The following is a 12,764-nucleotide window of genomic DNA, read 5'->3' on the forward strand; positions in this document are numbered from 1 at the left end:
CACTTACGTCATATAGCCTCATCTACACGACGAACCTGAGGTAACAACACGGTACACTGTGTGTGGTTTATCCAACGATACGTCACAAGCAACAGTATTACGTCACACCACGTTTAATATGTTCTCTATTTTACTTCCGCTCTCGTGTTCGAACTACGTCATAAAGGAATAAACAAAGAATTATTTATTACAGACAAAGAAGTTTGTGACTACACTCACCTACGCGATGATGTCATAATCGTAGATTATTTCGTCATATATAACATTTTAATTTAAAACAAACAAACAAACACCACCCGCGATTCGTCGTGGTTTTAACGATTTATCGGAACGTAAAATAACAATACCAACTATGACGTAACAGATCGATTTTAAGTCACTTCCGGTCTGTAAATCAGCCAACCGTTAAGCGAAGTCACTCATGCGCGAATTTAGCCAAGTTAGTCCAAAAATAAGTTGCGAAACAAAAATAACAAATTATCTCCAAAATAAAGTTGGCTGATAAAAATAACTAATAATGGTTCATTATGACGTAATTAATATTTAAGCCAATCACAACTCCTCATCTAAAATTCAAATTATTCCTGACTTGAACTTAAATTTGAATCCAAAATTTAAACGAAGAAACCAAAAGATTCGAGGCCGAAGCTAAAATTAGGAAATGCGCGCCCGCCGTCGCGACTTCTAATAATAAACGCAATGTGCGCTTAAGGATTCGAGAACTCATTGATTGCGTGTCATTAACGCTGTGCTGCATTGACGTCATAGTCCTTATCGCCATAGCAACACACGCCGATGCAGCTGTCGCGATCTCAGGCTTCTTTAATTGAATTCGCATGGATTGTTACGTCACAGTAGCGTTGCGTTCGCGTGGTCCAACATGAGCGCATTATATTCACATAATGTAAACTTTAAAACTTGGTTAATACATAACATATAGTACTGTGGGGTAAGATGGGATACCGAACATATTATCCCATATTCCCTAAGCGAGTTTTTAACAATTTTCAACGCTTTTATACGGTTTCAAAATTGCAAATATTTTTTAATTTTTACTAAATAGGACAATAAAAGAGAATGAAAGCGTGACCCATCTTTCCTAAACCTACTAAAACATGCATTGATAAAGGTCTAAACAACGTAAGTCAAGGTAATGAAAACAATGAATGGAAACGATTGGCAGCAAAACTACCTAAAACCATAGTTTAAAACACACAATGTAGAACACTGCTTACGGAAAAGTGTGAAATAAAATATCGTGACCACTAAGCCACACAATAGCGGTCTATAATGTTATCTGTTTAAGATAATCAGATATTCAGTCACGTAAGGATTCAATTAAAAGCGCGCGCGTTTAAAATTTTAAATAAAGCACTTTGTGTTTATGACAAACAATCACCTTGGAACAAGAACCGGTTTTCGCGGAATCCACTGTGACGTCATAAACCAGACAGCGATACTGACGACACGTGACCTTCCTTAACAATGCCGTTTGTTTTAATTTCCAGAATACAATTTAATAATTTCAAGTAATTTAATTATGTTGTTATAATTATCGCGTCGTCGTATTCCCCAAAGTTCTGTTCGACCTACGTTGTATCCGATCTAATCTGACTGAAAGTCAATCATGCGTAGCTGACGTAATCAAATTATTTCGTCCCCGAAACATTAAAAACTTTATTTTGGCCGCAATAATAATATTGTAATTAAATGGTTTGTTTATATTTGTTGGTTATTTCAGTTCTAGGATAAAATTATTAGTTTAACATATTCTACATTACAAACCACATTGCAAGCAATGTATATAGACTGCATAATACAGTTGCAGTAATAGTTCCAGGACTTGTACTTGTGGGTTGATTTATATCTAACCTGATTTAAGTAGATTTTACTTCGAGCATTAGTTGGTTAATGTCATTTTTGGTTCATTCCCCACATTATCGTAACAAACAAATGAATATTATAATGCTAAATTATATATAAGCATTACTTATGTTGTAGGCCTATAGTTTCGCCAAATAAACTTCTTCCACAGATGATTTGAACTTTAGTGACTTAAAATGGCTGGGAGTTCGAAGGAAATTGTTCTGGACAACAAAGATATTGAAATAGTCAAAGTTCACATCTCAGGGCTGGTGAAAACAAAGTCCGATTATGTATTGGATGACATTAAACCTGTGTTTGGGTCGAAGACGTTCCTCGATGCTTATCAACAATCTTTGTTTTGTCGTGAAAAGTTGATGTCGCGTGGAATATTTAAGGATGTTGACGTTGTTATTGATACAACTGATGGTTACGACAACGCACCAGATAACGGGGTACAAGTTGTGTTTAATGTCAAGGAAAGAAACGGGGTTGTTGGTTCAATAAGCACCGAGATGTCGAACACGGAACGTCCTCGATGGGTGGCAAGGTTGTTGTCGCCAAATTTGTTTGGACGAGGAGAAACATTATCGACCGACATCGCGCATCAGCTCAACTCAACAACGGGGAATCATTTGTACCAACCAACGGATTTCAGCGCTACGTTCATGAAACCAATGCGGGGGTCGAGTGTGAAGCTTCGACTTTTGCAGGAGAAACAAGATTGTTATTGGTCGTCGTATGGAATGACCATTAGAGGGGGCGAGGTGGGGGTCGAGGGATCGGTTAAGGGGAATACCCATCGCTTATCATGGGTTGGTCACTGGAGGGAGCTTTTGTGTTTGAATCGAAACACAGCGTTTGACGTTCGGGAGCAAATGGGGCATTCATTGAAGTCGTCGATTATCCATTCAATGACGATGGATCGTGTTGATGATGTCATATTACCCATGAGAGGGGGGTTGGTTAAGATGGAAGAGGAAGTGGCGGGGGTCGGGGGGGATGTGTCGTTTATTAAGGAGACTATGGAAGCAAAAGTTGCGGCTACGATATTCGATAAAATAACTTTCGTTGCTTCGATGCATTGTGGGGTAATGGTGGGGTGGAGGGGGGTGTCGGTATGCGATAAGTTTTTTATCGGGGGCCCACTCACCCTACGTGGGTTCGAACTCAATTCAGTTGGGGCTAGAAGTGGGGGTGACTACCTGGGGTCCGGGGCTTTCTGGTTGAGTGGTTTGCATATCTACACCCCGCTGCCTTTCTATTGGTCGAGGTTTGGGGGCGGTTCATGGTTGGATAACTTCCGCACCCATGCCTTTGTTAACGGGGGAAACTCATTTGATGTCAACATTACCGAATCAGCTGGTGCTAATTTCAACGCAGCAACGAACAATGTTCGGTTGTCATGCGGCATCGGGCTTGTTTATAAATTCATGAACTCAGCGAGAATTGAATTAAATTTCTGCGTTCCGTTAAGAAATGTTCCAACCGATAAAGTTGTTAATGGTTTACAATTTGGTATCGGAGTAACTTCTGTTTGATTATGATGTCATAACCTGTTCTATTATTTACCGATTGTGATGTTTTAATTAATTTGTTGCGTAACAATTGATGAAAATAAAACAATTATCGAACAAAGTATATTTTGACATCATAACATCAAATTTTTATTTATCACTTCGAAAACGAATATCATATTATTTAAAAAACGAAAAAAGGTAATCAACAGCACAATGCCAGTCGATAAAACACGATATGATTGAAAGGAGCACCAACCAAAAGTTTGGCTGTTGAAACAAAGATAAACATAAATGTTTGCAAACAATATTAAACAAACAAACATTTACAAAAGCACTTCACACAAGGGGTGTGTCCAATATATAGAATCACACGGTACATTGTACAAACCAGCCGATTCCCCGTGTTCGTGCGATCGTCGCTCCCACAGTGACGTCACAATACACTTCGCTTCCCAACCAAATAAATCGTAATTCGGCCACCGGAAGTGAGCTCCTGTTTTCGAATCACGTGACGCAGGGATCCATCGCGCGTTTCGCTGCGTCACACCGTTCGTATGTATGACGTCACGAGTGCCTTTTATGACGTAACCATCCACCCAAGCAGTAGGGACTCCCCCTTCAGCGTCCTCGGCTTCGAACACGCGATAAAAGAATCGGATCGCGTCGTTCATCTTTGTTCTAGTATCCAGAATCGCCAATCGACCTCCAAGTTTGCGGGAACAATGGTTTCGTGCTTCATTATGACGTAACATACGATCGCTGACGTAATAATAGCAGGACTTCCCCGACCGGAAGTGTGAATCGCGAGGACAGCGATCTATGAATATTAAACGATTAGTTTAAGAACACAAGAACAAACATTCAATGCACTTACCGACGCCAACCGCGAAATGCCCGAACAACAATATAAGAACAAACTTCATTATTTCCACAATCTAACAATGGCTAACTATTGTCACTGAGGATTGTAAAAGATGTCGCGATTTATATATCTTCCCATTGTTCGAAAACAATCCTTATTTAGCCGCAAGATCACCTTATTACGTCATAATACGTAGTGTAAAGCATGCGAAGAATTTCTTATTTTCACTTCGTTTAAAACCTCGATTTGTTCTGAAAATCACTAAGTGATTGATGATTATGACGCGATAAGCAGGTCTGTGACGTCACAGCGCGTGTAGTTTGGTAACAATAGCTGCGACGTTGAATGTCAATCAAACAAAAACTCGTCGAAAATATGCGACTATGACGTCGTAATGATAAAGAAACATTCCTCAATGTAACGCGAAACCACGGAAGAACATATTATTGTTACGTCATAGTTATGCATTGTTAAAACACAATTCCAAAATTGGCGAAACAATTCAGATATTTTTATCTTGGATAAAAATCTTGAATTTCCTTGAATTGTTTTCCCGCTTTTATCTTCACACTTATCCATGCTGTCTGCATTACTACACTGCATACACCTTGCACTGATCGTTGTGAAACTAAAACCAGAGTTCAACAAAGTTCTTGCAACTTTCAGGCTTGAACATAAATATCATAAATAACCAACATAGACATAATAAAAATGTCATCATTTGACGACAAACAATCGTTATGACGTCACAAACCATTCGTTCACATTCCGCGACGAACGTTTACAGTATATGACGTCACAAACACCAACAATCGTTCATTTTAATTCACTTTATTTCGTCACACTTTAAAAACGATCATAATTATTACGTCACACTATTAAAACACTACGTCTAAAATTGTAAAAAATTAAAATCTTCATTTTTTCGTAAAACTCGATTGTGGTAAAGTGACGTCATCAAGGTCTACGTCATCCCTTCCAACTCAACTATTACGTGTATGTACAAGTGTCATTGTTACGTCATACTCACAACCATTCATGACAATGCAGGATATTCTGACGTATCAATGGCATGACCGCGACACGTCGGGCAAGTTCGATTACGCGACAACCACTGTCGTAAACAATCGTTGTGGAATCTAAGTATAAAGGGGTGAACGCTGGGGTTAGTAGGATAGTATGTAGCAGACCTGTTATTGTGGGCGTATCTTTGGGTACTTAGCACTAACTTCTCCAACCCAATGGTCACTAATGGGTTGTTTAAACTATCATAAAGAAAAACGATCACCAACAAAGTTACATACGTGGTAACTCGTAAGCGGGCACGAGGTGTATGAAACAGAACACCCGTGTTATAACGGCAGTCGTTGCCCCGCCATGCAAGGATAAATAAGTTACATACGTGGTAACTCGTAAGCGGGCACGAGGTGTATGAAACAGAACACCTGTGTTATAACAACTGTCGTTTCCCCGCCATGCGAGGATAAATAAGTTACATACGTGGTAACTCGTAAGCGGGCACGAGGTGTATGAAACAGAACACCCGTGTTATAACGGCTGTCGTTGTCCCGCCATGCGAGGATAAATAAGTTACATACGTGGTAACTCGTCAGCGGGCACGAGGTCTATGAAACAGAACACCCGTGTTATAACGGCTGTCGTTGTCCCGCCAAGCGAGGATAAATAAGTTACATACGTGGTAACTTGTAAGCGGGCATGAGGTGTCTGAAACAGAACACCCGTGTTATAACGACTGTCATTGCCCCGCCATGCGAGGATAAATAAGTTACATACGTTCACATTTACTTACACATGTCCACACTTAAGTTTATGAACAGTCAACGCATGCAAAGCTTCATGGCAGATCACACAAGGTTCGTCGTCATCGTTGCCTCGGTACGTTGTCTATGGGGAAAGCATAACGTTGAGTGTTGTCAATATAACATATATTGTGGGGTAAGTTGGGAAACCGTTGGCCTCATATTCCATATTTACTAATTGTGTTTCAATCAGTTAACAACGCTCTTTTAGAGTCATAAAGATATGGTTATATAATTCTGTAATTATTCTTTGTTTATTACCAAATGGGACGATAAAAGAAAATGAAAACATGTCCCAACTTACCCTGTATTATCTGTAGGGTAGTGTATTATATCCACATAACATGAACCTTAAAACTTAGCCAATATATGGGGTAAGATGGATACCAATAGCATGCTTATACTTTAAAAGTAAGTTAAACATTGAAAATGTAAAAAACATGAAGAAACGGTTCGTATTTAAAAAAAGGAATAAACAAAATATGAAAGAGTTTGACTTTAAATAAATAAAATACTTAAGACTCTTAAGAGAGATAGTTGCAAAGAATATACGTAACTAAATATAATCTATTTTACAATTTTTCACAAAAGGGAAACTGGCAACAAAAGCTAAGTTTGTTTAAACCCAAGTAAAAGTTTGGCAATGTTGGGGAATACGAAACAAATTTGTTTTCATCAAACTAGTAAACATCACAACGTCCAAGGATTGTGTGTCTAACTATCCCTGCCTCTCCTGTGTTAAGTTTGGCGCCCATGTTTGTAAGTAGGAGCTGTTATATAAGAAACTACCTGTAGCTGTGGTTTCCATGTGTGGACCGACGCCCCACCGTTATGAGGAGCCGACGCCCCACTTTGTGACCGAACAATCCCCTTCTTATGAAGAACAATGGAAGCTTGCTTTATGATGTCATCAAGAGAGAGACCGGTTAACGAATTGTTGTTGTTTTGCCGAACTTCCTTTATGCAGAGGGCAAGGTCTTGTCTGGGGGGGGGGGGGGTCGATTATGATTGATTAAAATAAATATTTAACAAAAAAAACTGCAAAAATAGACTGAATCTTAATGTAGTTTGATGACAAAATGATAATATGTTATTCGATTTAGACCACAGTTGCCTATTACCGAAACACTTATTAGAAAATAGAATAGACAGCAATACTTTACAAGCTTATATGATTACACAGCAACAACCTTTGATATAAAACAACAAACATGATTAAATCTCAATACTCAGGAAACACAATATTAAACAAACTACCTTGCAGTGTTCGGAAACAACGTCGAAAGTTGGATCATTATGCGCTCGAAACTTCCCTTAGGTGGCGCTGCTGTTGCTTCGTTGTTTTGTTGATTGTTGTTCTAATGACATCATAATGGTATTGTTATGTGATGGATTAATATATTAGTTATGTTTATGACATCACAATATTTAAAAATGGCTGAAGGAAATTATCTTTGTTTTGATTATAAATGTCGAAGAATGATCAATGATGTTGATTTAAAGTAACTTCAGATTTAGGAAGTTTGAGCGAATTTTCTGCGTAAAGATATTTTGTGCAGTTGAAGCCAATCAATTAAAGTTATGACACGGTTGAATATTAAGGTGTGTGGATTATTATTAATAATCATGTATTGTTACATCATCATGTATTGTTACATCATAAATACTTACAGGTTGGAGATTCCTGGGTTGGGGTTTCCCCGTCCCGATGGGTCGTTGTGGGGGCCGGGGTGACCCGCTACTTCGGGGACTTTCCACTCTTGGGGTTGGCATGGGTGGGGCTGGGGGTTCCCCGGTTTCTTTGGGTGACAAGGCTTGTAGGTTGAGGGGTTGGCCCGCTGTTGGAGAAATAGGGTCGAAATAATTGTTTATTGTAAAGATAAAACACAACTGAAAACGGGATTAATATGCTGTTATATTATTATATATATATAATATATTATATAGGGGTTAAGTTAGGGTTGGCTTTAACTTTTAAAACAGAGGTAACATCACCTTATGGTACTTGGGGTTTATATAATGTCAATCCTGTTTCGACGTTGACGACAGTCTACTCACCTCTAATGTCCTATTAACCCACTTTTAATATTACCAACAATACATAATATATATATACATGTCATTAGGGATACCAGCGTGGCATGTCGCATCAATTGAAACAGGGGGTGATTTTATATGTTTAACACCCCGGTTTTACACTTAAACAGATTTTATCCTGCTGTTAGGTGTCTATACAAACAAGCAGAGCCAAAGTATATTGCATTCACCACATTAATCAATGAGGTTTCCGATGTTTGACAACTATGAGTGTAACTGCATTTTAACAATGTCACCCCAGATTTTGTTCAAAATCCAATAAACGAGACATTAGCGGTTGAGTGTGCTCCGAGCTGCATTGTGTGACTTTAACAGCTGGCCAGCTGTCGTAATGTGTATGCGCCTCGACTGTTTCCTGTAACCCATGTATAACAATGCTTCGTTTATATGCAATGCTGAGAAACTCTGTCTTGTTGTATAACGTTCTTCTCGTGTGTGATACTTCTTCTCCCATTTTGAATTCTCGCCATTATAAGCCCTGTACTGTATAGGGAGGCAGTCGGAGCCAGGGCAGGGGTCGAGATCTGTACTGCGTGCTGTTCTCACTGTTATCTGTATCGTGATGTCGATGGAAACTGAGTTGTAAACCTGGACATGTCATGGAGTCGTTACTTTTCTGCGGGGGTCGGATCACGCGGTGCTAGGTGCTAGTTATGCAATGTGTACGCAAGGGCGAGAATAGCGAACCGTGGCCGTACCTCCAACAATGTTTTGAGCGCGTGAAAACTTACGTTGCTGCGCTAAACTATGTTATGTTTTTTTTCAATTTTTTTGAATCCCTATGGGTGAGGTCCTTGTCAAGGACCTAGGATTTAGGAAAGATTTGGCCCATTACCCCAACACCCGGAAAGCCCATTTGAGTTCTTCGTGAGACGACATCGCATTGCACTCAGATGCTTAGGTTTTATTTCTTTATTCTGGTGTGCTTACAAGTTACAACACTTCTCAACTTTGTGTATGATTTTTGTATGATATGGCCTACAAATTGGACAACTCATTAGTGACCGTTGGGTTGGAGCAATATCCGTTAAGTGTCTTGCCCAAGGACACATACGCCGATCAATGTTAGTACCGCCGTCGAGCATCGAACCGGGGACATGTTGGTTCTCGATGCAGGCGCCTAAACCACTGAGACACGGCGTCTGACACCTATAGTATGTTATAAACAAATGTAACTTACTTATTCTTAACCTCATCATTATTTGTTGTGGCATGGGACCTGGGGGCGGGGGGTTGGGTATTTGGATCTCGGGTAAATCCTTCAGTGGAACCCCACTCCTTATCTGCTCCGATTGTGCAGCGAACTGTTTCTGATAGAAATAACATAAATTATAAAACATAGGAGTAATATAGAAAAAATATAGGCATAATATAGAAATAACAAAATATATAAAACATAGAAATAATATAAAATATAGAAATAACATAAAAATTAGAAATAATACAAAATGTGGAAATAAAATACTCCTTTTATGTTTATTATTTATTGCATAAAACACATTTGTATTAATTTTTAGTCACAAAACATGTAATACAAACTACCCTCTCCTTACATTGATTTGTTTTATAAGCGAGGAGCAAGCCTCCATGTTTGATCTCCATATATTATACCCTGCACCAAGCTCGCGATATATAGTGGCGTTCTCCACGCATTGCCTTGCTAGTCTTTCCATATCCATAGATATCTTATGACAATCGCTACGAGCTTTCACCAAAACACGAAGTCCGAGATTCTCCTTTGTTTCCAATGTTTGTAACTATGATGTCATAATCATAGTTGTTACAACAATATATTTACCAACTAATACATTGTTTTTAATCAATATAAATTTCAATTAAACCAATATGTTGTTGTTTTTCACTGAAGATAAAGTTAGATTATGTTTTTTTTTTCTGGTTTCACTTTTGTTTATCTTGATAGTAAACACATGCAAAAGTTCTCAAAGGCATTTTTAAATGTATTGTTTTGGTAAATTATAATATGAATGAATGTAACTTATTTATTTGGGCAACGACAGTCGTTAAAACACGGGTGTTCTGTTTCATACATCTCGTGCCCGCTCACGAGTTACCACGTATGTAACTAATTTATCCTCGCATGGCGGGGCAACATCAATCGTTATAACACGGGTGTTCTGTTTCATACACCTCGTGTCCGCTTACAAGTTACCATGTATGTAACTTATTTATCCTCGCATGGCGGGCAACGACAGCCGTTATAACACGGGTGTTCTGTTTCATACACCTCGTGCCCGCTTACGATTTATTATATTTGTAACTTTGTTGGTGATTGTTTTTCTCCGGCAAAACAACAGTAAAGTAAAATCTCTTTTACAACAAAACTTTTTTTAACAGAAAACGAATCAACAATGATTTTAAACCACAACACATATCTGGCAATTGTGCTTTTTCATGATCTTTACCAAGGATCCCCATCAAACTTGCACCTCCCGACAACAGCTTATACGAAACGACATTAAACCATAGCAACTCCTAGGCCCATAACCCTACTACACACATCGGTCACTAACGAGATGACCATTCACCGACCTCTGCCTCCATCGTGCGCTTCTTCTCGTCATCGAGCAACCTCGTCAACTTCTCGCGATCTCCTGTTAATTTCGTCGACTCTGACGTCAACGACGACAACTTTCGACGAGAATTCAAAATTTCTTTTTCCTTTTCTTCCACCACACGATGGAGTTGAAGAGCCTCGTCTTGAGCCTGTGGCAAGATGGGATATGGTGGGGTAAGATGGGTTATTGTGGGGTAAGATGGGATATGGTGGGGTAAGATGGGATATTGTGGGGGTAAAATGGGATATTGTGGGGTAAGATGGGATATTGTGGGGGTAAAATGGGATATTGTGGGGTAAGATGGGATATTGTGGGGTAAGATGGGATATTGTGGGGTAAGATGGGATATTGTGGGGTAGGATGGGATATTGTGGGGTAGGATGGGATATTGTGGGGTAAGATGGGTTAATCACTCAACTCATACATTGCTTTCTATGCATGACAAACTCAACCAAAACCCCTCCCCTTGCCTACAATGTTAATAAACATTCACCCAACAACAAGGGTGAGACCCATGGAACGTAACACATTCCACCCCCAACTCACATCCTTAACTTGTTTCTTCATAATTTTGATCGAGTCCATCCACGTTTGCCGATCCTTCGTTATTTTACGATTCTCCCCCTCCAGTTGCTGAGTTGCCAATGCTGCTCTCTCATTGGCTGATTTCAAATCTCCCTCCAACTCTGCTATCTTCTTATTGGCTGTCGTGGTCTCCGTGCGTGATGTCATCGTGAGGCGTGTGAATTTATCATTTACTTCCTGGAAGTTGAAAAGTTTTTGTTTGGATTCGAACTCAGGATCCCTGGTTCTGTAATCCTGGCCTGGATTCGTACCCAGGGTCCCTGGTTCTCCAACCCTGGCCTGGATTCGTACCCAGGGTCGCTGGTTCTCCAACCCTGGCCTGGATTCGTACCCAGGGTCCCTGGTTCTCCAACCCTGGGCTGGATTCGAACCCAGGATCCCTGGTTCTCCAATCCTGGCCTGAGTTCAAACCCAGGATCCCTGGTGCTCCAATCCTGGCCTGGAACCCACCCCCCTTTTACCTCTAGCCTGTTCTGCAACATAAACTTTTCATCATCCAGTTTACGAATAGCAGCTTCATACGAAGGAATGATCTTTGTTTGAACCCCTCGTGTGCTGCTCGTCATTGTAGCTTGAACATATTTGCTTGTTTTCTGTGAATTATAAAATATTATATTACATCTTATGGTTGCTGTCCAGGTACAATGTGGCAAGCAATAATTATCCTGTCATAGTAGGTTTACTAAACCATGTGTTGTAAAACTTTTCATGAAATATAAGTCCATTTTATGCTGCTGAATTCTAAAATACTCAATCCAACTAGTTTGACCATGGTATTATTCATTAAAGTAACAGTAGGTAATAGAAGCCTCATCTGTGCTGTTTAGGATTGGAAACTGCAGTTTTGAACATTTGCTACTAACAGAACCAGAACTTCCGTGTGTTTTGAACAACTTTTGGTTTTACAGAGTTCACAAGTTAGTTGTTAGCTTACAATTAACTCTTTAACTGCCCATGGCGAATAAAGTCGCTTTGGGACCACACGCCACTTAAACGGCGATTCTGCGTTCATTCCTCCATTAACGATCCCAAATTTGGTTTCATTTGAAAGAGGAAGCAATTTCCTTTTGATTTCAGCAATAAAAAATATATCAACGTATTTAAACATTTTGAGTATTGTTTTGTCAAAGTTTTTGAACATTTTTAGCCAAATTTAGCCATTTTCCTTTAGTTATGTCCCCAATTTTGCTGTAATCTCCTGTTCGCGCCAATTCGGAGTTGCAGTAGGGGTTTCCCCTTGTATTCAAGCATTGTTTAGACTTCGCAAAGCATTTTTAGCTTTAAAAACACATTGTAGGGGTACTAGAACAGAATTTTTGTACAAAGTAGCTCAAATGGACACTGGGACACAAAGGCTTGCATTTTCTTTGCTTTTAGTTGTTGAATTAGCTGGTATTACTCTAATTAGTGTGGTTTATATGTACAAAATAAGCAAATCCGT

At 39.4% G+C, this 12,764-nt stretch overlaps 3 protein-coding genes across 3 annotated transcripts in view; 1 reads left to right on the forward strand and 2 right to left on the reverse strand.

The window, feature by feature from the left end:
- The first annotated feature begins 1,990 nt into the window (after positions 1-1,990).
- On the forward strand, positions 1,991-3,502 carry LOC104266474 (sorting and assembly machinery component 50 homolog A-like). The gene has a single exon (XM_009862780.3). The coding sequence runs from the start codon at positions 2,061-2,063 to the stop codon at positions 3,402-3,404; it is 1,344 nt and encodes a 447-aa protein (XP_009861082.1). The 5' UTR covers positions 1,991-2,060; the 3' UTR covers positions 3,405-3,502.
- Positions 3,503-3,504: 2 nt separating this feature from the next.
- On the reverse strand, positions 3,505-4,467 carry LOC100177527. Its single transcript, XM_002128405.5, has 2 exons — positions 4,258-4,467; positions 3,505-4,200 (listed from the first exon to the last, which is right to left on the reverse strand). Exons 1-2 carry the CDS (start codon positions 4,304-4,306, stop codon positions 3,707-3,709), a joined length of 543 nt encoding a protein of 180 aa, XP_002128441.1. The 5' UTR covers positions 4,307-4,467; the 3' UTR covers positions 3,505-3,706.
- Positions 4,468-5,060: 593 nt separating this feature from the next.
- LOC100175215 (E3 ubiquitin-protein ligase TTC3-like) overlaps positions 5,061-12,764 on the reverse strand; it is a 17,238-nt gene continuing 9,534 nt past the window's right edge. The window contains exons 19-28 of the mRNA XM_018816982.2: positions 11,785-11,916; positions 11,285-11,500; positions 10,713-10,886; positions 9,716-9,919; positions 9,343-9,472; positions 7,737-7,903; positions 7,323-7,423; positions 6,855-7,047; positions 6,056-6,150; positions 5,061-5,384 (exon numbers count right to left, since the gene is read on the reverse strand). Of these exons, the coding sequence (XP_018672527.1) occupies positions 5,282-5,384; positions 6,056-6,150; positions 6,855-7,047; positions 7,323-7,423; positions 7,737-7,903; positions 9,343-9,472; positions 9,716-9,919; positions 10,713-10,886; positions 11,285-11,500; positions 11,785-11,916 (1,515 nt within the window). The 3' untranslated portion in view covers positions 5,061-5,281. The remainder of the gene's footprint in view (positions 5,385-6,055; positions 6,151-6,854; positions 7,048-7,322; positions 7,424-7,736; positions 7,904-9,342; positions 9,473-9,715; positions 9,920-10,712; positions 10,887-11,284; positions 11,501-11,784; positions 11,917-12,764) is intronic.

Source organism: Ciona intestinalis, unplaced genomic scaffold (assembly GCF_000224145.3).
Source record: "Ciona intestinalis unplaced genomic scaffold, KH HT001079.1, whole genome shotgun sequence".
Taxonomy (NCBI): domain Eukaryota; kingdom Metazoa; phylum Chordata; class Ascidiacea; order Phlebobranchia; family Cionidae; genus Ciona; species Ciona intestinalis.

Excerpts from the sequence above, each read along its gene's own strand:
- LOC100177527 (XM_002128405.5), bottom strand. The coding sequence starts at position 4,306 with ATGAAGTTTGTTCTTATATTGTTGTTCGGGCATTTCGCGGTTGGCGTC. Across the intron at positions 4,201-4,257 it reads GCATTTCGCGGTTGGCGTCG|ATCGCTGTCCTCGCGATTCA; the intron begins GTAAGTGCATTG and ends TAATATTCATAG.
- LOC104266474 (XM_009862780.3), top strand. The coding sequence starts at position 2,061 with ATGGCTGGGAGTTCGAAGGAAATTGTTCTGGACAACAAAGATATTGAA.